General features: G+C 47.3%; 1 protein-coding gene across 2 annotated transcripts in view; it reads left to right on the plus strand.

The window, feature by feature from the left end:
* The window catches only part of SLC24A3 (solute carrier family 24 member 3), a 506080-nt gene that overhangs the window by 291189 nt on the left and 193666 nt on the right, over positions 1 to 21225 (plus strand). For both annotated transcript variants that reach the window (XM_019710723.3, XM_088789281.1), the window contains exon 3: positions 1213 to 1289. In XM_019710723.3, the coding sequence (XP_019566282.3) occupies positions 1213 to 1289 (77 nt within the window). The remainder of the gene's footprint in view (positions 1 to 1212; positions 1290 to 21225) is intronic.

Genomic DNA, 21225 nt, shown 5'->3' on the forward strand with positions numbered 1-21225 from the left:
TCAGACTAGAGAGAGCAGTGAGGAAGAACCTCAGGCCTTTTTTTAGATAGCCAATAGGCAAACTGAGGTCCTGAGAGATGAATATACATGCCGCCAAAGACCGTGCCCTGGGAGTACTGGCATTGAGCCCCACATTTCCAGATTCCCCCTTGAGGACTCTTTCCTTGATCCCAGGCTGACCCTTTCCTGAGGAAGATTAAACACAATCATACCAACTGCTTTAGAACCACAGCAAAGCAACACTTTGTGAAGTAACAATGTGTGTATTGATAGGCTGTGTGTATAGTACATAAGTAGGGGCTGATAAGATCAATGATAAGCATTTGGGGCCTCCCCTAAACGAAGCTGCTACCCAGTGGGCTTCCAGTGAGGGTGGTTCTTGCATCACATTCTCTGCAGCAAGGGTCATCTGACAATGTCCTTCGCAAATGAGCCAAAGAAGTTTCTAACGTGGTAGATTCTCTGCTTAATATAAGAACACATTACAATGCAGCTAACTATGGTAGAAGTCTTACACTTCAGGCCCTACAAAGCTAGATTCAGAATGCAAGTCCCAACAGCAGTTTATCTGGCCCTTTAAGCCTGGGCACAGGGCATCCCTGTACCACCACCACTCCACCGCCCACTGCTGTGTGCTGACACCAGTTATGCATGAGCAAGTTATGGCCTCTTGCTTCTACTTACAGAGACACCTTGCACCTCTTCTCTTCCGGTTCCAACACTTGGAAGATCACAGGGATGGGTACACAGGCTGTAGCAAACAGTGGGCATCACCACACCAGACATTTGGATGGTTTCTTGAGGCACCTGTGACGCTCTCCAGGGCCTTCTCTGGTCCCAGGAATTCACTTGACTTGGTCAATGCAGGGCTGGATAGTTCACGTATTCTCCTTAACACTTTAAGTCATAAGTGGCCATCTAAAAACCACCCTAATAAGGATGTATGTAAATATAGTATTATGTATAATGGATCATGAAAATGTCTTTTGGGGGCAGAGTCCCAGGTGTTTCTAACACAACTGTAGTTTGTTGCCTTGCTTCTTATCTGAAGGAAACACTACATTCCCATTAGAGGTATAAAGATGTAATTTTTTTCTCATTCAAGTTCATGAACCCCCTAATGAAACGAGGACTGACAATGCCACCCCAGACCCCCCAGCATGGAAAATGCTGTCATCTGTCCTGAAACGGTTTTCTTTCTCTGCTCTTTAGCCCTGCATGAATTCCCTGATGACATCTTCACCAACGAGGACAGAAGACAGGGAGCGGTGGTTCTCCACGTGCTCTGTGTGAGTACCCCTCTTGTGGCTCTGCTGGAGGGTCCAGAGGGAAGGCCTGGCTGGTGGTGGGTGGGCAGCAAGGTGCCCACAGAGGCATCACCCCTCCTTTCTGTTCACACACCCGGTGGGGGTCCTCTGAGCCCTGTGGGGGGGCGATCTCTAAATGTACCTTCTTTAAAAGGACACAGGTTCGTAAGTTGGCAGGTATCTGTATGTATTCTTTCCTTGATATCAGTGTCCAAAGCATAGGCTCCGAGGTCAAACAGACTTTCTCTTCGCTGTTTAACCTTCCTTTCTCTCTCTGTTCAAATGTCATGTCTTGGGGAACCCTTTCCTAACCAGCCTTTCTAGAAGGCCACTGTCTTTCCCTTACCTGGTTTCATTTTTCTCCATACCTCTGATCACTACCTGACATAGTATTATATAATTATTTGCTTATTATCACTCTCACCTCACTCACATGTAAGCCCCAGGAGAACAGGAACTTTGTTTTGTACATGGTTTAATTCCCCGACCCATTCCTGGCATGTGGCAGGGACAAAGTGTTTGTTAAATTAGTGGATTAAGTGTAATGGCAACTGACATAGCGTCTGGCACATAGTAGGTGAACAATAAAAGTTTGCTCTGGCTCTGAATGTCCATCACTGCCCTAGCACTTCCTCTGCAGACACAGTGGATTAAAGGCTTTTGATTTCCCTTGTCCCCATTTGGAGAGTTTAGGGAGGGTGCATGTGTGAAGATATATCTCAGGAGAGGCTGCAGAATCAGAAAGACCCAGGCCAGAATCTGGACTAGGTATGTCACTATGCTCGCCCATCTGCATGGTATCCACCCTTCCCTGGAGTGCTGGTAATTCCTTCTGGTTATTTATTACTGTGAAAAAAAATTCTCCAAACTTAGTAACATACCCAATAAGCACTTCCTGGTGCTTGTGGGTTCTGTGAGTCAGTGGTTGAGAAGGAACAAGGACGGAATGCTGTACCACAGGTTCCAGGTCTCAGGCGGGTCACTTTGGATGGCTGGCGGTGACACTGCTGCCTGGGGCTGCAGCCAGTGGTGCTGGAGGAGCCTTCTGAAAGGGCTTTCCACACCCATGACTGGTGTCTGGGCTGGGGTGGCCAAAGGACCAACTCGGCTAGAACTATTCACCAACTCACCTCTCTGTGGCTGCTCCAGCGTGGCTCCATGTAGCAGCCCGGAGCTTGGAGAGGGAAGCTTACAACGAACAAGGAGGAAGCCCCATGGCCTGTAATGCACAGGCCTCAGAAGTCATAGACATCTTTTCCACCAGACTCTATTGCAGTAACAAGCCCGCTATGACTCACGGGAAGGGGACACAAGACCTTAATTTCCAATCCACATCTGGAGAAGGTCAGCAGGGACATCCTGGACTCTGGAGTCAGACCTGACCTGGGGTTGGAGCCCAGTTCGACTATCCTTGCTTTGTGTGTGGCTTCTGACAACATATTTCACCTGTCTGGGCCCATAAACTGACCTAAGCCTGACTCCCTTCACAGTGATAGCAATCAACTTTTCCAAGTCTTTCCTCACTTACCCAACCCTCCCAGGGCCCTCCCCCTGAAAAAAAAAAAAAAAAAAAAAAAAAAAAAAAAAGCATGAGAAGTCCCTGTTAAGAAAAAACATTCTCTAAAATTACCAAATGACAAAGTAATTGGTAATTTCGCAATCCTCCCTGCCCTTCAGGAGAGCACATGCACAGAGCAATTAATACAGATGCCAGCTGCCGCCTTCAGCACCATAGAGGCTCCCCTGTCACAAGGCTGAGGAGACCCAGGCACTGAGTTGGATCCAGAAGTCCCTGGTAGCCATTAGCACCCTGATGCCCTGACATCTGAGAGACGAGATCTCCACTCTCAGCACAAACAGTGTGAACTTCTCCCTCCCAAGTCCATATGGTCACCTACAGCTGGCAAGGCCTTTCTCTCACTTCCTTTCACACATCCTCTGACTCCAGCTGAAGGCTGAGTAGGTGTGTTTCCCTTGTTCTTCATGAGCCAAGGATACCTGTAAAGCCTCTGCTGTCTGTGATAGTGCATGCCCCGGGCACGTGAAGGCAAAAACAGATAACCCTCCTTAGACACTTCCCTAAACAGTGGACAGAAGCCTGCAGCTTAGCACTTGGTCACCATTGGTATCTAATACCACAGTTAGCCCCTGTCCTGGGCCCTGCATTCTAGAAACCACAGGGCAAGGAGTCCAGGGGTCGAGGTCAGCATCCTCCCCTTCAAGACCATGCTCCAGGCATGTGGAACTTCAGAATTCTCCCCCAGCAGCTCATTCCTACTGCCAAGGCCTATGTACACCTTCTACCCAATCCCTCTCTTAGAGGAAAGAGACCTAGGTAGGGAAGCTTGAACCTCCTGCCTAGCGCACCCACGTGCATGCACGTGGTGCAGGAGAGAGCTACACTCAGACGAAGAGGAGGGCATTTCTTCTCTAAGGCAGAGTCACATGTTAGGATGGGCCTGCCAGTGCCCTCCCCAAGGTCAAGGACCAAGTCTTACATTATCCTTTCCACAAGAATATATGCTCCCCCAGTAGGACGTGAGCCTCATAAGAGAAGCGCCTTTGTACAGTGTCTGGTGCATTGAACAACAAAAGCTGCACAGCTCAGTGAAGTTGAGTGCAGGAATGAGCGATTCGTTTTATCCGTTTCACATACCGTGGTGCCCAACACATTTAGCATGCTCAGGAATTGCTAGACGAACATCACTGGATGAAGAAGAAATGCTGCCAGAGCCAACCTGTGGCATTGTGGGGGCCAGCAGGAAACAGATGAATGCATGACTTAAAGCTGCAATGAGCTAAGTACAGCTTTCCTGCATTCCGCCGTCTAGAGAGCATTTCTGAGCCCCTGCAATATGGGAGCACTGGGCTCGACCCTTCTAGAAGCACGAGATACAGTTTCAACCTGCAGGAACCCACTGTGCTGTGGGGAGGCCCCCTTGTAGACAGCTCCTGCCCCCTATGAGGTGCTGGCCTGGTCTGTGCCGTGCGCTGTGGGGGGGCCACGAGGTCACAGTCACTGTTGGGAGGTTCAGTTGAGCTGGACTTGAAGGGTGGGTAGGCGTTTTCCAAAATAGTGAGAAAAGTACTTCCATCCTGGAACTAGAAACCCATGATCAAAGATGTAGAGACTGGAGAGTCCAGGATATCTGGAGTGAACAGAAACTAAGAACGGGGAAGGTGGAGAGGGTTGGGAGGCACCACGATGTGGCTTAGCTGCTGAGCTGGAAGTGGTAGGAAGTGTATTCCAGATCTCGCCATCCCGCCTTGCCTAGGGTATAGGGTCAGGCATGTCCAGAGGGGACCTAAGTGGTCTGCTCTCCAGTCAGGTGACAAAGACCCAGGCAGACCACGGAGAAAGGCTCAGGGCCATTTGGGCAGGGGTTCCAGAGTGCCAGGTACCCTGAGGAACATGCCAGGCCTGGGGAAGGACATCGAGGATGGGGAGTGGGACTGAATGTCATCTAGCTGTCTCTAGGCCCCTGAAGAGCTGTGTCTGCCTCCTCCAGTGAGGGGAGGGTCCCAGAGGTGTATCCCAGGCTGCCTCAGGGAAAGGGCCAGGACTCTCCTTTCATGTGATTAACTGGCTGTAATCTCAGATCTCAACCACAGAGCCCAGTCCTTTCGAAGCTCATTCCAAAACCTGGTGAATCCGCATTTGCACCCACACTCAAACTTCCGCGTCCGACTAAGGCTCCATGAGTGTGCGTTTGCTGTGAGGCCCCATAACGCCTGTGGCCTTCAACCTCGGTCGGTGCTGCTCTTCAGATACCATGGTTCTGCGGATCCCCCAGAACCATCTTAGAACCAAAGCTTGCTTCTCTTTTTCTTTTCTTTTTTCTTTCTTCTTTTTTCTTCATGTGAACACTTCCCTCTTTTGTGTGAGCTTTGTGGAAATCAAAGAGCCATTTCTGGTTAAGCTTTCCAAACACTGTAGATTTAATTTTCCCCTGGATCTTTCTGGCTTTGTCAATTTCACAAATCCTAAATCCTGGGATTGCACTAAAAAAAAAATTTCTATTCCTACTGACTGTTCTCATGTATGGGCTCCCGAGTAGTGTGGAAATCCATCATCTGTGTAAGTTTATCAGCAATGAATATCCCCCAAGAAAAGACACTTGTTTTAGGACTAGCTTTATAGCCAATCTGCTATAACGTTGAGACACTGAAGGCAGTGTTTCCTGTCTGTGAGGAAACTTGTACCCTATAAACTCGTGTATCTGGCCCCAAATAAAGGAAGAAACCTGTGAATAATTTTTTAGGAGCATGATTTGTTCTTGATTTATAAATATTTTGTGAAATTTTGCTAATTATCCCACATGTTGATAGCTAAATCTTTGAGATTATAAGCCAAGCTACACATGTTCTCTTCCAGTAAAAGAGGCTTGAAGTAATCAATATTTGAAATTCTTTCTCAAAAATGCATCTGTTTTTAATAAATCAACCTCCACAGCAGAAATAAATACCCTCTGTGCATCTTGTCAGCTATGGGAAAGTTATTCTTCCTAGGAGTCAATCCTTCTTTTCACATTTTTAATGTAATTCCTCTCTTCTGGTAGGAAGATATGTCTATATACTTGTTTGTGAGGTGATATGAAGTACCAGACTCCCTTACAAAGGCAAATTCCTGCCAAGTGGGTCTGATGGAAGAGGTGGTCCTAACTGGTCCAGCAACTTAGACCCATCCACGGACCAACCCAGGAACGAAATATCAGTGAGAATGTTTCTGATGTCCTTCCTCATATTCTAAAACCTAGACATGCTCCGAGGAGCCTCACAGGAAACTCAGGCGTTGACTGTGTGTGCACAGAGGGGACTCCTTCCCCTGTGGAGCTGCTAGGGAGCCTCTATCTGGGCTATGCCGGGCTTCTCGAGCCTTAGGCCTGCTCTGTCCTGTGGTAGGGACTCCCTTGTCCACATCTTCACCTTCACTGCACCCCAGTGTTCAGTGCCCATTCTAGGGGGTCACATGTATTAAAAAGAGGTGCACTCCACACAGGGTGTGGCTTTGGGGAGTTCAGGCAGGATTCTTGTGCTGGGTTGTCAATCCAGAGCTCCCACACTTGGAGGTTCTTCAGGAATGACAACAGGGACCATTGCTGTTGATCCCTGAGGGATCCCTGTACAGGCATGTCCAGGGCTGGGTACCAAGGCTGGTGGCCTCTCCCAAACCCTCAGCTCCTGTCCACGTTTCTCTCCACCTCCTCTGGCCCAGGGAGTTTTTAATCTGGTCTAGAAATTGAGGAAACTCTCTCTGTGAGCCTGCATCCAATTTTCTATTATTCCCAGACCAGCATTTTATACTCAAGAATTTGCTAATTTCTGTTTTGTGAGTCCACCGAGACCTCCTTGCTCCCCAAAACTGCATCGGAAACAGTTGGCATTGGAGGAAGGCCCTTATGGTAGAGGCAGTGAAATGTGATTGGGATGGGGGCGGGGAGGAAGTTTATTCAAATATCCTTCCTCTGGAATGGTGGCTTTTCTGGGCCCATTCCCTGTTTCCTCCATGTGGTGCTCCCAGGCACGCAGAGTGCCTAGGGGACCTGGATCCCTCCACCCCACCCTCCCTCTCCCTCTCTGCTCCCATGCTGGCCCTGACTCTACCTGGTATCCTCTGTATACCTGCTCTACTTGCTCACTCCCTGCCTGTACTGTTCACTGTTACTGAGTTCACAGCCTCAGAAATCTCATATTTTCCTGCCCAACCATGTGTCACCAGCTGGCCTATGGGTTGACCTCCTCTGGGTCAGATCTTAACCAGTCAGCATGATGGAAGCACAGGGCTTCCTTCAGAAGGCGCAGGGGACCTGGAAGCTCCTGATGGAGAATCTAGGCTCTACAACCCCAACCACAAACTAACCCCTCCACCCTGAGCAAAAAGTGAACGTTAATTTGGATGTGTTCATAGAGAAAGGCGTTGGGGTGCGGAGAGTCCAGGTCCCGGGTGGGAGGGGCTCCCTTACTCCTCTGAGCTCCCGGGTTCCCTCTCAGTCCTGGGGGAGCAGGCTATCTGGAAGGAGCCTCACCAAATGGATGTCATTTCCTTGGGGCCTGAGCTTCCTACAGTTATCTCTCCTGTTTAATTTTAATATCTGGAGGAATGATTACTCTGGATGTGCTCCCCTCCCTGGGGCCCAGATTGCTTTTGTTAAGAGCCAAAGAACAAGCTATTTAATGCAATAGGGGTTCTTAGGGGCAAAGGGCCAGAGTACCAGCAGGAGGTGGAGGCAGCCCCTTCCAACTTCCCCTCCCCCACCCCTTGCAGAGGCAGCTTTACATATCAAAGCTCACTGTCCACCTCAGCCCCAGGGGTTATTTTTGTCTCTCAAAGGCTACCCTTTCGCTTTTTTGGCTCAAGGACTCAGCTTTTATAGACCAGCACTATGTAACAGAACTTTCTGTGCTGATGAAAATGTTCTCTATCTGTGCTGTCCAGTATGGTAGCTGCTGGCCACATGTGGCCACTGAGCACTTGAAAAGTGGCACAGGTGACTGAGGAACTGACTTTTAATTTTATTTCATGTTAATATAAATTTAAATAGCCACATGTGTCAAGGGGTTCCCTAGAAGGCCTACAGATGAATTCCAATTCAGCATCTTCCCTCCCTTTGCTTATGTTGTCAACTTGAAACCAAGAAGCAGCGATGGCCAGGAAGAAGTCAGGAGCAGAGAGGTCCTGCTCCTCTACTTAGTCCTTCTAAGGGATTACTGGCCTGGGTTTAGCAATTCAAACAAACAGGGTGCAGGGAAGGCACTGCAAGGCCATGGGGGATGGGATGTTCCATGTGGGCAAAGAATACCCAGATTAGGAGTGAGAACATTTGTGTAGCACCAGCAAGCTCAGTGCTTTGGATCAAGTCACAGAACTTCCCCTGACCTCAATGTCCATATCTGTAAAGTGGGAGCACATAGTATGTGCTCAGTAAATATTGGATTTTTTGGTCTTCATCTTCTCCCTGCTTCCCACCCCTCTGAGGGAGCTCACCTGTGCTTAACCCATCACAAAACTCCTCCTATCATGGGAGCAGAGCCAGGCCCATTCAGAGACAGCCCTTGTGAGCAACAGGACAGGGGTGACACAGAGGCCTGTCTGCAGCTGGCATTTCTGCCAAACCCAGGGCTCTGGGAGAGGAGGCTGCTGCAGGGGTTTCGAAATTTAAGGGGACCTATGTGATCTGGTCAGCAAGGTCCCAGCAACAACTCACTCGGTGGGCAGATGTGTTTAGTTAAGGGATTTCACCCTGGAAGAGAAAAATGATTAGAAGAGCTGCGGAATTTGCTGTTTACTCTTAGAAAAGTGCTGAGCGTGTCCTTAATTTGTCAGTGTCAACACAAAGCTAAAACTGGTGTCCAGAGAGGATTAGCACAAAGAGAGTAAATTATTGTATTTCAATAGAACGTAAGTTACTCTCTCCCCTTCCTGCTCCCGAGACTTCCTTCAGAATGCCCAGGTCTGACCCTGATGCCCGTACCCGTAGGCTGCACACAGGCTTGCAGTACATTGACTCCCCAAGACCCCTGAGCTAGAGATAAAACATCATGAGTTACAGCCTGTACTTGAAGGAAGCCCATCTGAGTTTCAGCCCTGGCATTTACACAGCAGGGGCAATTTGCTTTGCCTTGCCCAGCCTTTTTCCTCATGTGTCCCTGGAGATAAATACAGCACCCACCTCATCAGATTGGTTTAAGGAGTACATGAAGGTGGGCATGCCAAGCTCTTGGTAAGGTGTCTGGCACTGCATAGATAGTACCCCACCTGTACTTCCTTAGTTCTTGCAACTTGTGTGTGCCGCCTGACTCCCAACTTCCAGCCTGTGTGACTCTGGACTTTTCGCTCGTCCCCAGAGCCCATTCTACCAGAATGCAGGATAGCCCAGAAGTAGCCCTCAGACAGAGAGGGATCGGTGGATAAATACGAGTTTTCTCATGCCTCAGTTGGGCTAAATGAAACACATGACGTGTTCCACCTTCTCTCCCAGAGTTGCCTGAGCAGGATAACTTGCAGGTCCCCAGCCAGGACCTTGCTTGACAATGCCTCTTGATTAGTTTCCTGATCTTCCCCGACTCATTTTCCTGCTCATCTACTGCTGCTCCTGGGATCTCCCCTCCAAATTAAAGGCCTTGCCCTGGAATCCTGGATCCAGTTCTGCTCCTGAGGCACAAGCTGAATAAATATTACCTACCATTATTATTCTGCCCATTTGGTCCCGCTCTAAAACCCACGAGACTGAAGGAGATGCAGAATTCTGAGACTCCAGTGCCTTCTAGACACCCCAGAACGAGGTGTGACATGAGCTGATCTACTCTCTTTGTGATTCGTGTCCTGAACCCAATGCCATATAGACAAAAGCTTGGGGCATGAGCTTTGGAGCAGACAGTTTTCAAATCTGATGCTGTGAGGATCCCCAAATGGTGATGGGAGAGAGCATACAGATTGCTTAGATGGTAGAAGTTTACACGTGGAGACTGGACACTGTAACCTGCTGTATGCTGCTCTCCATCTCACTTATCTAATTTATTACTTGGTCCACTCATCCCCACTCTGTGTATTTTATTTTTATTTATTTTGTTATGTAGAAAATAAACTTTATTTATGTGTATCTCTGAGATGACATTGCCCACAGTTACAGTTTGTATCCAGTAGTTATGAATTGACTATTTACAATTTTGTATACTCTGAAAAGCGTAAGCCTAAAAACTAAATAAACAGTGAGGTACTGCCATTTGGATTTATCTATGTCCTAGCTTAAAGAAGTAGTCTTTATCAAGCATTCAACAAATCAATCTGGATGAAAAATTCAATTCCATGCTCTAATTTATCAGAAAACACTCCATGAATTTTAAATGTTGGTGCTCCGTGGTTTTGCTCAATAGTTTCCTGACAATTCTCTTCTCTGGAGAACCTCAGTACAAGACCCGCTGTTTACCATGCCTCAAGACATCCGAATGAATGCTATCCAGACAGAACTTGGGCTTTTATTACCTCTATTTATTATCCCCCCTCCCCTCATATAATATAGAGACTCCAGAGAGGAGTTTCAAGTTTAACAAACACCTGACCTGAAAGCCCAGAAGCGTCTGCACTGCAGCCTGTTCCACAGTCTAAGGAGTCAGTTCCTCCTCACAGTTCTGCACCAGAAGAGCTCCTGTGGCCAGTGCGCATGTCTCAGGTTGGGTTCCCACAGAAGCCAACCTGAAGCAAAGAGTCCAGGACAGGTGCTTCATTTGAAGCATGATCCCAGGACGCATGCGGGGAGGGAGGCAGAGGAGGAAAGGCAGCCCCTGAGGGCTGGGTGGTAAGGCTAGCCACCCCCAGGGACAGGGCAGCTAGAGCTGACCCCTTCAGGGACTGGCAGAGAATGGAGAGCATGCCCCTCCGATGATCCCCACTTAGGTGCGAGGGAACTGAGGCATTCATCCCCCATCTCCTGTCAGGCCCTGGCTGAGGGCTGCACTTCCACAGGAGGCAAGTTACTCCAAAGCCCTCCAGCCCGTACATGGAAGTTGGCCGGTTGTTGTGCCAGGAACATGAGTACCAGGCACAAGGGCAGGCCTGACAGTACCTGCCACAACACGTAGCAGCTGGGCTGCCCCACGTAGGAGTGGACTTGCACCTGTGCCCATACCTTGACGTCATGCTGAAGATCCTGGCTGGCGACTGCCTCTGGGGGGTCTTCTCCCCAATTCCACCTTCCCCACTCAGACTTGGCGTGTGTGGTTGAGATTCAAATGCCAGCCAAGTGTCCTCTGTATGTGTTCACCTGTCTGGGAATTCCTGAGGCTAGCTGTTTAGCAGATTCTCTTGTAGCTTTCCAGTCTCTCTGAACCAACTTAGAGGGAGGAGTGGAAAAAAATGTTATCCCTCTCATCCAGTGAACTGTGGGGAGTAGACAGCTACCCAGTTCCAATATGCCCCTGTGGAAGAACTGTCAACACTCTCCTCAGCGACGCTATGTCATCCCCTGCTCCCTTCTCCCCAGACAACTTTTCTTCCTATTCAGCCCACACGTTTCTTTTCTGACCCCATGAGCCAGAAATACGAAGGGTCTTCTCTTTCCCAAAGACTTTGTCTCCTTCAGTGTGTTCCTTTCAGTGCTGCACCTGACTTTGGACTTGACAAGTTCTATTAGTTCTGCCATCTCGCAGAACTAGTGTGAAGGTCAAGAGTGCAAGCCATGACTCTGCCACCTACTCCCTACTTGGCCTTTATATACTCTGGGTGTCAGTTTCCCCATCTGTGTATGGAGATGAGGCTAGCCCTACTTCATAGGAGGTCTATTGTGAACTGAGATAAAACACGTAACATGCTCAGTCCAGTGCCTAGCACGTAATAGGTACAAGACAATGTTGACTGTACATTATTTTCATTGCTCTACCCTGAATTAATCTATGGTCAACTCTTGTCCAGACAATAGCCATCAAAATGATCTTCTTAACTTCAGTCTGTTCCCTTCCAATCAAAATTAAGCACTAATAGCACCAGATCAATGTGTTGAATGCAATATCCAGGTTATGCTTTGCTCAGACCTCCCCCAGCAATGCTCCCTGCCTCCAGAGAGCCACCCTGGCTTGGGAGGGGGGAGGGGGGATTTCAGAGTAAGACTGCCTGGGTTCAAATGCCAGCCTCATGGCTCTTTAAGTACACTGCCTTGGGCAAGGCATTTCACTCTCTGTGCCTCAGTTTTCCTTTAACATGAGGATAATGATAGGATCTGCTTCAGAGGCTCCTGTGTGAGGGTTAAAAAAAAAAAAATCAATCCAAAAGAGATGAGAGAGAGAGAGAGAGAAAGAGAGAGAGAGAGAGAGAGAGAGAGAGAGAGAGAGAGAGAGAGAAGGGAGGGAGGGGGGAGGGAGCGAGGGACGGAGGGAAATCCTACCGGTGCTTGAGCACAGCCTGGCACTAAGAAGTGATCAGTAACTCTTACTCATTGTCCTTCAGAGTGTCCTCACTATGCATGTGCCAACCATTTTCCCAGTCTCTTTTTTCTCTTCTTTTTTATCTATATATTACAGCCTAGCCAAAACAGATTCTTCACCACACACCAGGAAATCCCAGGACCTTCCTGCCCCCAGTTCCTGGGCAGGCCCCCATCACCTTTGGTTTCCTTAGACTCCTCCTGCAAGGTCCATCCTGATGCCATCTCCTGCTTGAAGCTTTCTCTTACTTTCTATAAGTGGGACTTTACACTAGCTTAGATCTGCTCCTACTCTAAGTTCCCACTTTCCTTATTCGTCTTCTAAGGAACTTCATGCAAGCAGCCCTCTGTTAGAGCACGTGTCTTACCTCTCCCCATCTTCCCAGATTAGTGTTAGCGAACTGGGATCATGCTTTAGTCATCTTTGTGTTCCCATACCACCCAGCATGGCACCTTGCATGCAGGAATTGCTCATTGAAGGTGTAGTGTGTGAGTAAATGAATGAATGAAGTGCACTTAGTATCTTGGCTGCTGAGTGTAGGCTCCATCCACCAAGCTGGTAAGAGTTAAACAATGAAAGAGGTAAACAGTGAAAATAATACGATGCTTTCATAAGGCTCTGGGAGTTCCATCAATCCTGAGCATAATGAGATGGCCTTTTGAAGATGGACTTTCATCGAGAGACGCGTATTGAGTTAATTACTAAGGATGTCCTATGCAGGAGAGAGCAAGTTAAAGCAAGTGCACAGAGGCTGCCTACTTCAGATACATACCTTGTTTCTCTCCATGATGTTGGTGCTGCCCAGGTAGCTTGGGCATTGCAAAGATCCAGTGACAGCAAAGACCCACCCCTGCAGAGATGAGTCTTTTTCACAATTTCACAATAACTCAGAGGCTTTTCTGAACATTTTCACAAAGTCGCAGCATCTAAGCAAACATCTTTGTTCATGACAATCACAATGTTCTTTAACTCCAAAAAGTTAAATTCTTTCCCTAAAGAGTTGGCCTCTATCTACTGAGGTATTATTTCAGCAACCAAAAGCAGTGCTCACACATGAAAGGTACCCAAATGTATTATCAGGTAAAAATGGGCAGAGGTGGGTTTGGGGTTGTACCTTTCGTTTCCTAAGCCCACTCAACGTGGGGGCCAATTATAAGAAAGGAAACAGGTCTGTTTGTACCAGAAAGCAGGACTCCACCAGAACCCCTTCCTTTCCCTGAGATGTTTTCTCTCTTCAAAGGCTCCTAAAGATTTTCCAGAACGTGCCCAATTTTTTTTTAATTTAATTTTATTAAATTTATTGGGGTGACAACTGTCAGGAAAATTACATAGATTTCAGGCGTACACCTCTGCACCACACCATCTATAAATCCCACTGTGTGCCCACCACCCAGAGTCAACCCTCCCTCCATCACCACACACTCGACCCCCCCCACCCCCATCTCCCACCCCCCACCCCACACCCCCCCACACCCACCGGCAACCACCAAACCACTGTCTGTGTCCACGAGCCTCTGCTTCTCATTTGTTTGTCCCATTCCCCCGATGCTTTTGGTTTATATACCACACATCAGTGAAACCACATGGTTCTCCGCCCTCTCTGTCTGACCTATCGCGCCCAGCACTACACTCCCAAGATCCATCCATGCCGTCACAAGCGTTCCTATATCATCTTTTCTTACCGCCGAACAGTATTCCATGTTGTGTATACACCACAACCTCCTTATCCATCCATCCATCGAAGGACACCTTGGTTGTCTCCATGTCTCGGCCACCGCAAACAAAGCCGCAATGAACACCGGAGCACACGTGTCCTTATCTCCAAATGCCCCCAGATCTTTTGGGCAGACACCCAGGAGAGGGACCGCTGGGCCATATAAAACCTGCCCAATGTTTGTGCTCTTATTCTAACACTTCAAGGAACCTCAAGGATCCCTGATGATAACTTGTCCTTTCAGTTTGCACCACCTATTTCATCGGAGTATTTGGAACCTGTTCCCAAGGAACTGGTTCAGAGGACATTTGGAATAAACTGTCAGCCATCAACCCTCTCACTTGCTTTAGGCTGGGGCCCAAGATGGTGCCCATTTGCCCAATTCTTATCCTCAGGGCGTCTGTCCTTGACTACCTGTGGTGCTCTCTTTGAGAGTCTTATTTTCTGAGGTTCTCTTTGCATTTCTCTCAAGAATGCTAGGAGCAAATAGATTTCTTGGTGACATGTTCTCTCACTTAGAAATCTCAAAATAAATATACAAATTAGGTCTAATTGTGGCCCTCATTCATGGGCCTTTGGTTGGGGTGCTTTTCATTAATTCTCATGACATAGCATGGAATCTGCCTTGTCACCTATTTCATCAGTGCTCTAATAGTTTTTGTTTTATGCACAAAATAGAAGGCTGAGCATCTGTTTTTTCCCCTTTTTGAACTTATTAGAACTGTCTTTTCCTCTGTGCAATGGATGCAGTGATTAAGGCAGATGTGTATTTTTGGCATGTAGCATAATACTTTTCAGCATCTGAGGCTGTGACAAGACCAGTAGTTTTGGCTTGTGCTGGGTCCTTGCATCCGTGCCTGAACACAGGCCCAAATTCATTTGACTTCATCACTTTTTCATTTTACAAAGTTGGCTTGAGGCAAGATCCGTTACACTCCTCTGTAGAGAGCAGGTCCAGCACATGCTCACGTCCTCATGTTCGTATGGACATGCCATGTGAATGCACACGTTACACACACATGTGCATGTCTATGAATACTATAATCCTTTTTTAAAAGACAATAGGAAATGATTTTTTAAATATTAGGCATAACTACTTAAAGTGGGATGCTCGATTAATAAATGTGTGTGTGTGTGTGTGTGTGTGTGTGTGTGTGTGTGTGTGTTTAATATCTCCCTTGGCCGCTCAGCACTGCATTGAAGAGAGAGCATGGGTTGACATGAAGTCAGAATATAGTTTGAAAAAGAGCCGAGTTTTTAAAACCCATTTATCCCCTAACTTGGTCATCGCAGCAATTGTCGCCACCATTCATTGAGTTGCTCAGGTTGGAATCTTAGGAATCCGCCTTGATTTCTCTCCCTCCCACCCCACCCAAATCTTGGCCATTCCATCTCCAACCAGTATCTCCATCCCATGTACTCTCTCCATCTCCACTGATACCACCATTATCTAGGTCACCATCATCCCTCACCTGAATCAGGATCTCCCCCTCATGTCCACATTCTCTATAATCCTCCGTGATACTTTGAAAACATACTTGGGGATCAGGACAGTGTGTTCTGGCCCTACCTTCCCCTACAAATTCACCACTTAAGCTCCCCGACCCACCACCCGCTACCACACTTCAGCCCCACAGACCTTCCTCCCCATCCTGTTCCTCAAACATTTCAAACACGTCCCACCTTGGGTACTAGGTACACCCCCTTTATTTAATTCCACATTGACCCTCTGTACTGTCTTGTGCAGGTGTTACACATGTATCAGTTCGCGTTTGTGTGTGAACACTAACTAACAGCCTGCTACTGGAAAGCTTTGCTTCACTCTTTGCTCTTTTGGCAAAGGAACCAGATTTTTCTATACCGAAAATGGCGAAGAGTGAACCTTCTTGTCTGTCTTCCTATAGTAAATAGAAGACTCAGCTCAGAGAAGAATCTGCTCAAACTAGAAAAAGCTTAGCATGACTAAAGAGATGATTTATTGTGTCATTCCTTGTAAAATTAGCTGGCCCTCATTTAAAAAAGTACTGTTAGAAAGGAAGGAAAAAGCTCTTCTGTGAATGTACTCCTATCTGCTTGATTTAGCGGTGTTGGCATGGAGACGCAGCATGAAAAGGGAAGGGAAGGGGGTGTCCAGCACTGTAAGACGTGGCAAAGACTTCATTTGTTTCCCATTGTGGTATTTCTAATAACAAGATACAAAGAAAGCATACTCACCAGAGTAGCCATGATGCTTTGAATGTCTTCAAATCAATAGAATGCCAAGGATCTGTCTCTGTTTGGGGGGTAAATGGGTGATGGCAGTGAAGAGAGAGTGTGGCTGGGTGAGTATGTCAATATCTTAACCAGTTGATTTCCATGACAGCTCAATGGTGGTGAGTCCTTCTGTCCCAGAGCCACCACTGGTCAGCTTTTGATCTTGGGTCGGTCACTTGCTCTTTGGGATCTTGGCTTCTTAACTTCTAAATGAGAAAAATGTTCTCAAGATCCGGTCCACCTCCAAGATCCACAATTTGTACATAAAATATGAAAGGGCTTCTGGATGATTTCAAGCACCCTTCCCTGCGTAGCCATGACATTGTCTAGTTTCTTCTGAGGAGCCTGGATTTTCTGGAAACACTCAGGAGTCTTGATATTGCCCACAAAACTCACCTGGCAGGACCTGGGAGCTTGGGCACTGGGGTATAACCAGGCATTTGAGGAGGCTCTGTACCTTCTTGTCACTAGTGAGCAGACACGTCTCCATGGCCCTGGGGTCAGATCAAGTCACATGAGCCTGTGGGCAGAACAAAGGCCCGAAGCTGCTCCATATAAAGAGTACGACTCCTGTAGAGAAACAAGAGCCACTGCATGAAAAACAATAAAATTAATGGTGACAGGCAAGTCTAGACAATGCCTCGGTTTGCCAGTGGCCCAGTTACTCTGGGCACTGTAGTCACATCACTTGTGCACCAGTCCACAGCCATCAGGATGGGAACTGAGCAGTGAGGTCATCCGATGTTTCTTGCTCCTCTTCTGTAAGTTTGGCCACCAGGCTAACAGTCCACCAATGCCCCCATTTCATATTCCAGCCACAAATGAACCCATAAGTGGTCCAAGTCCATGAGAGGGTATAACTAAAGTTCAAAAATACAATCAAGCAAGTGGTTAGGAATTTCTTCTGTCCTGCTCAGATGCTTACAAGGTTGAGAGGACAAAGAGAAACATAACCCATGTGCTATGTAGCATACAAATACAACTATCCAGTTGTTTAGCCCCCAGGTCATGAAGAGAAAGGAAGAAGAATGGCAGTGGCTGGGGATCTGCTATGTGGGGAGAACTGTGCTGGTATCTTCCATACACTGGCCTGGAGAAGTAACTAGTTCAAGGGAACAACTTGCTTACGTTGTGTTTAGACCAATATATGCATAAGTACATCAGATTCAGCCAAACCAAGAAATACTTACTGAGAACTTTGTAGATCAGAGGTGCGGAACAGAGACAGGGAGGGTCAGATAGCATGATCCTTATCTCCTAGGAGTCTGACATCTTGTAAGACACGAACTGGGAAACGTTATACAATAATGAAAGGTGCAAGCAGCTTTCCAAGAACACATGGATGATTAAGGCTCTGAGAAGTTAAATAACTTGCTGCCTATGATGTAGGTATTATTTCCTCCATTTCATAGGTGAGAAAAAATGAGACATGAAGAAATGAAGCCACTTGCCCTGGGCACACATCTCATGAGTGACAGAGCTGGGGTTTGACCCCAGGCTGTGGGCTTCCAGAGTGGGGAGACCCCCTTCCCATGACAGTGACTTGACTGATGACTTCAGAAAGGCCTCCAGGCTTGAATGGTGGGGATGTTGTTTGATCAGTTTTCTCAGCCGTTATTCTAAATACGGCTCCAGAATCAGCTTCCCAATTCTGATAAGCCACCAGAGAACCCAGGGAGGCCCTGACAGAGTAGACATGGAGACGGTGGCTGTGCTCTCAGGACACCATCAGCCAGCCTTTAGTCCACTCTCAAGGTGGACTGGGCATTCTTTGACAGGCTTCACATTCCTCTGTGTCCAGACCCCTGAGTGACTGGGGTCTGCCTTCACTGCTCCCTCATCCACACGCCACGGAGAGGGGACACCAGGCCAGACCCTGGTCATGGCTCTGGCCTGGGCTATGCCCTGGCCCTTTGCTCTCATCTGAGCAGCTTGACTGCATAAAAAAGCAGGAGCCCAGGGCCTGTGGTGTTTGCAAGATTCAGCCAGCTCTGCTTGCTACTCTCATTTGTCTGAGATTCCAGAAGCCTTTGAATAGCACTCATGATAATTACAGAATTCCCACATATATTGATGAGAAACAGCTACATAAATAGCACAGCTTGGTATTTACAAAGTGCCAGTTTTCCGTAAATATAGAAGTTTGGCAATTACTGCCAAGCAGCTTGTCTGCCTTCTGGAGCAGGCACTTGTCTTATTTCAGCCCTTTCCAGGGGGCACATCACATCACCTCTATCTGTGGCCAGTCTCATGGCCTCAACAGGTACAATTCCATGAAACAACCAGGCGACCTGAAACCACAATGGTGATCCCCAGTCTATTTCAGAGTGTGGGGACTCCTTTTTGACATCAGAGTGTTTTGACCACTCCTCCACCATCAGGACATAGACACATGACCCCCTTATAATAAGTCAGGCTTCTCAGTAGGGCTGTGGTCTACAGATTGAAAACCGAGGCTCATTTATTGCTCTAAAGCTGCGTTTCCCAAATTGTTTTCTTGGGACACTACAGAAAGAAAATCATCGTAGGTATTATGTGGAAAATAAGGGTTATTTAATCAAGTGTTTAAGAAATGCTGAATTACTATCTGTTTATTTCCTAAATTCAGGGTTCCTCACAAACTTGAAATGTGCTAATTTAGACCATGACTCTCCATATGGGAAGTGTAATAGCAGGGTTTTCAAAACTGACCACAGAACTCTCCTTTTCACAGAGCATTTTACAGGTGTTTGCAAAGCATCCTATTTTGAGTAACAAAGACTAACCACCCTTAGGGCTCATTAATTGATCTCAGCTCAGCAATCAAATGAATGGTATTGTATCAGTTAGCTTTTGCTGTATAACAAATGACGCTATATTTTAGTAGCTTAAAGCAACAACTATTTATTTAGCTCATGGCTCTGTGGGTCAGCAATCAGTTTGAACTGGGCTCAACTGGGTGGTTCTGGTCTTGGCTGAGCTTCCTCATGTGTCTGTAGTTAGCTGTCAGCCAGACAGCTTGGCTTTGGGCAGTTGACTGGCTGTCAGCTGGGGCAGTGAAAGCAAGTGGGCCGTGTACTGTATCATCCTCCATTAGGCTAACCCGGGTTTATTCACATGGCAGCTGGACAGGGTTCCAAGAGATCAGTCAGCAGCTGCACTAAGCTCACCACTGGCACAGCATCACATCTGCCACATTCCGTTGTTCAAAGCAATTCATAAGGCCATCTCCCATGAAGCCTAAGTCAAGGAGAAATGAAGGTTTCCAAGTTTCTAGGGTCTTCAGAGAGGTGATTTGTTTGGGAGAGCAAACCTAGGGTTATTGTTGAAGTTGTGTTTACATAACAAAGTGAAAGAGTTTTGCATCTAGAGTGCATGTTTATTTGGGGTGCCTGGTGGGGGGAGCAGTTCAGGGACTGCTGATAGAGATTGCACAAGACTAAAAGCACCTTTAGTCCACTCCTCCATGCCCTGACTGGAGGTGAGTCTAAACTTCTCTCTCCTAATGAAATAGTATTCAGCCACCTAAGCCCGCCAATCAGAGACAACCAGGAATATGCCTGCCATCACCCATAGCAGACACTTAGAGTCTTTCGCCTGCTTCAGCAAGGGAGAACATGCCCAGAGGAGCATCGGGAGTGTCTCCGGAAGGGGGATGACTCTGGGCTGCATGATTCTGAGAAGGAGTGGTAGAAGAGGGGATAGGCCTGGACTGGATGCTGACAAAAAGTCTGTGCAATTCGGTGACTGGATAGCTCCATAGTGTCTGTCCAAAAAGCAGTAATATCAGCAAAGCTGTGTTGTCATTGGAAAAGAGGCAGCAGTGATCAGCCAGTAAGAAAGATGGTGGTTATTTGAGCTTTGGAAGTCAGCTTTGTCTTTGTCCTGTTGGACATGTTGTGCAGGATCTGTTGGTCTATGGAAATGTAAGAGTTCTGTTGGGAACACTGGGATTTGGTCACCAGTGGGTAGATTTTTAGTTCACCATAGGCCAGAATGGGTGTGAACCAGTAAGAAATTTTACCATGTGCTTGCCTCAGCCATCTGCTGTTGGTGGCCCTGGGCTTCCTCAGACCTTTTGGAGGCATGGCAACCTCAAGAATGAACCCCCACATGGGGCAAATCATTGAGCTGGCAGGTGGCAACCTTGGCCCTCCCCTGGTAATTCCCATTAACTAAGGGAAACACTACAAAGGTGGGTACTGTCCAGAGGTTCCCTTGCTTTGCCAGCCCTGAAAATAGCGCATGGACTGAAAGAGTGACTTTTGGAATATCCCTCAGCAAACCACCTGACTGCCAACAGTAAAACCAGTATGCAGCTGCCTGCCCCAGCCAACCTCATGGGCTTCCAGAGAAGTTTGTGGGAAATCCTCCAGGGAGCACTTTGAGAGGCCACCAGTACCACACGTAGTGCCTCTAGATAAGTGACAAAAGGCCAGTGACAAAATGGGCATAGGACTTAGCCTTCCTGGGTAGAGCAACCCAAACAGGGCATGGGACTTAGCCACAGAGTAGAGGCTGGGAGCTCACACCTTTCAACCGAAAGGTTTGTTCAGTATTCAAACTGCACAACTGTTCCCAGCAGCCTCTCCCTTCTTTGGAAGAAAATTTCCTCTCCATTATCTGTAGCACAATGAAGAGTGTGGCCATTACTCTGCTTAGTTCAGAAATTTACATGAAATTGTTGTTTGTTCTAGTTCATAACACTTTAAATAAAGACAATTCCTTAGCCGAGATCAGCTAGTCAACAAATATACATAGTTGATCCTCTTTGTTCACAGATTCTGTACTTGTAAGTTGCTAAAATGTATTTGTAATCCCCAAATCAATATTCCTGCTCACAGGTGTGCCCAGAATTGTGACTCCACGTGCACATTCCCAGCCAAGGTCCGACAAGGCAACACCCTACATTCCTGTCGCAGCTCTGAAACTGTGAACACACATCTTTTTCAGTCTACTGAGTGGCAAGATTTGTGCATTTTTGTGCTTTATGTTGGTGATTTTGCTGTTTAGAATCACCTCCAAGTATAATGCTGATGTGCTGTCTAGTGTCCC

Source organism: Rhinolophus sinicus, chromosome 13 (genome assembly GCF_057876585.1).
Source record: "Rhinolophus sinicus isolate RSI-liver-muscle chromosome 13, RSI-T2T, whole genome shotgun sequence".
Lineage (NCBI taxonomy): Eukaryota > Metazoa > Chordata > Mammalia > Chiroptera > Rhinolophidae > Rhinolophus > Rhinolophus sinicus.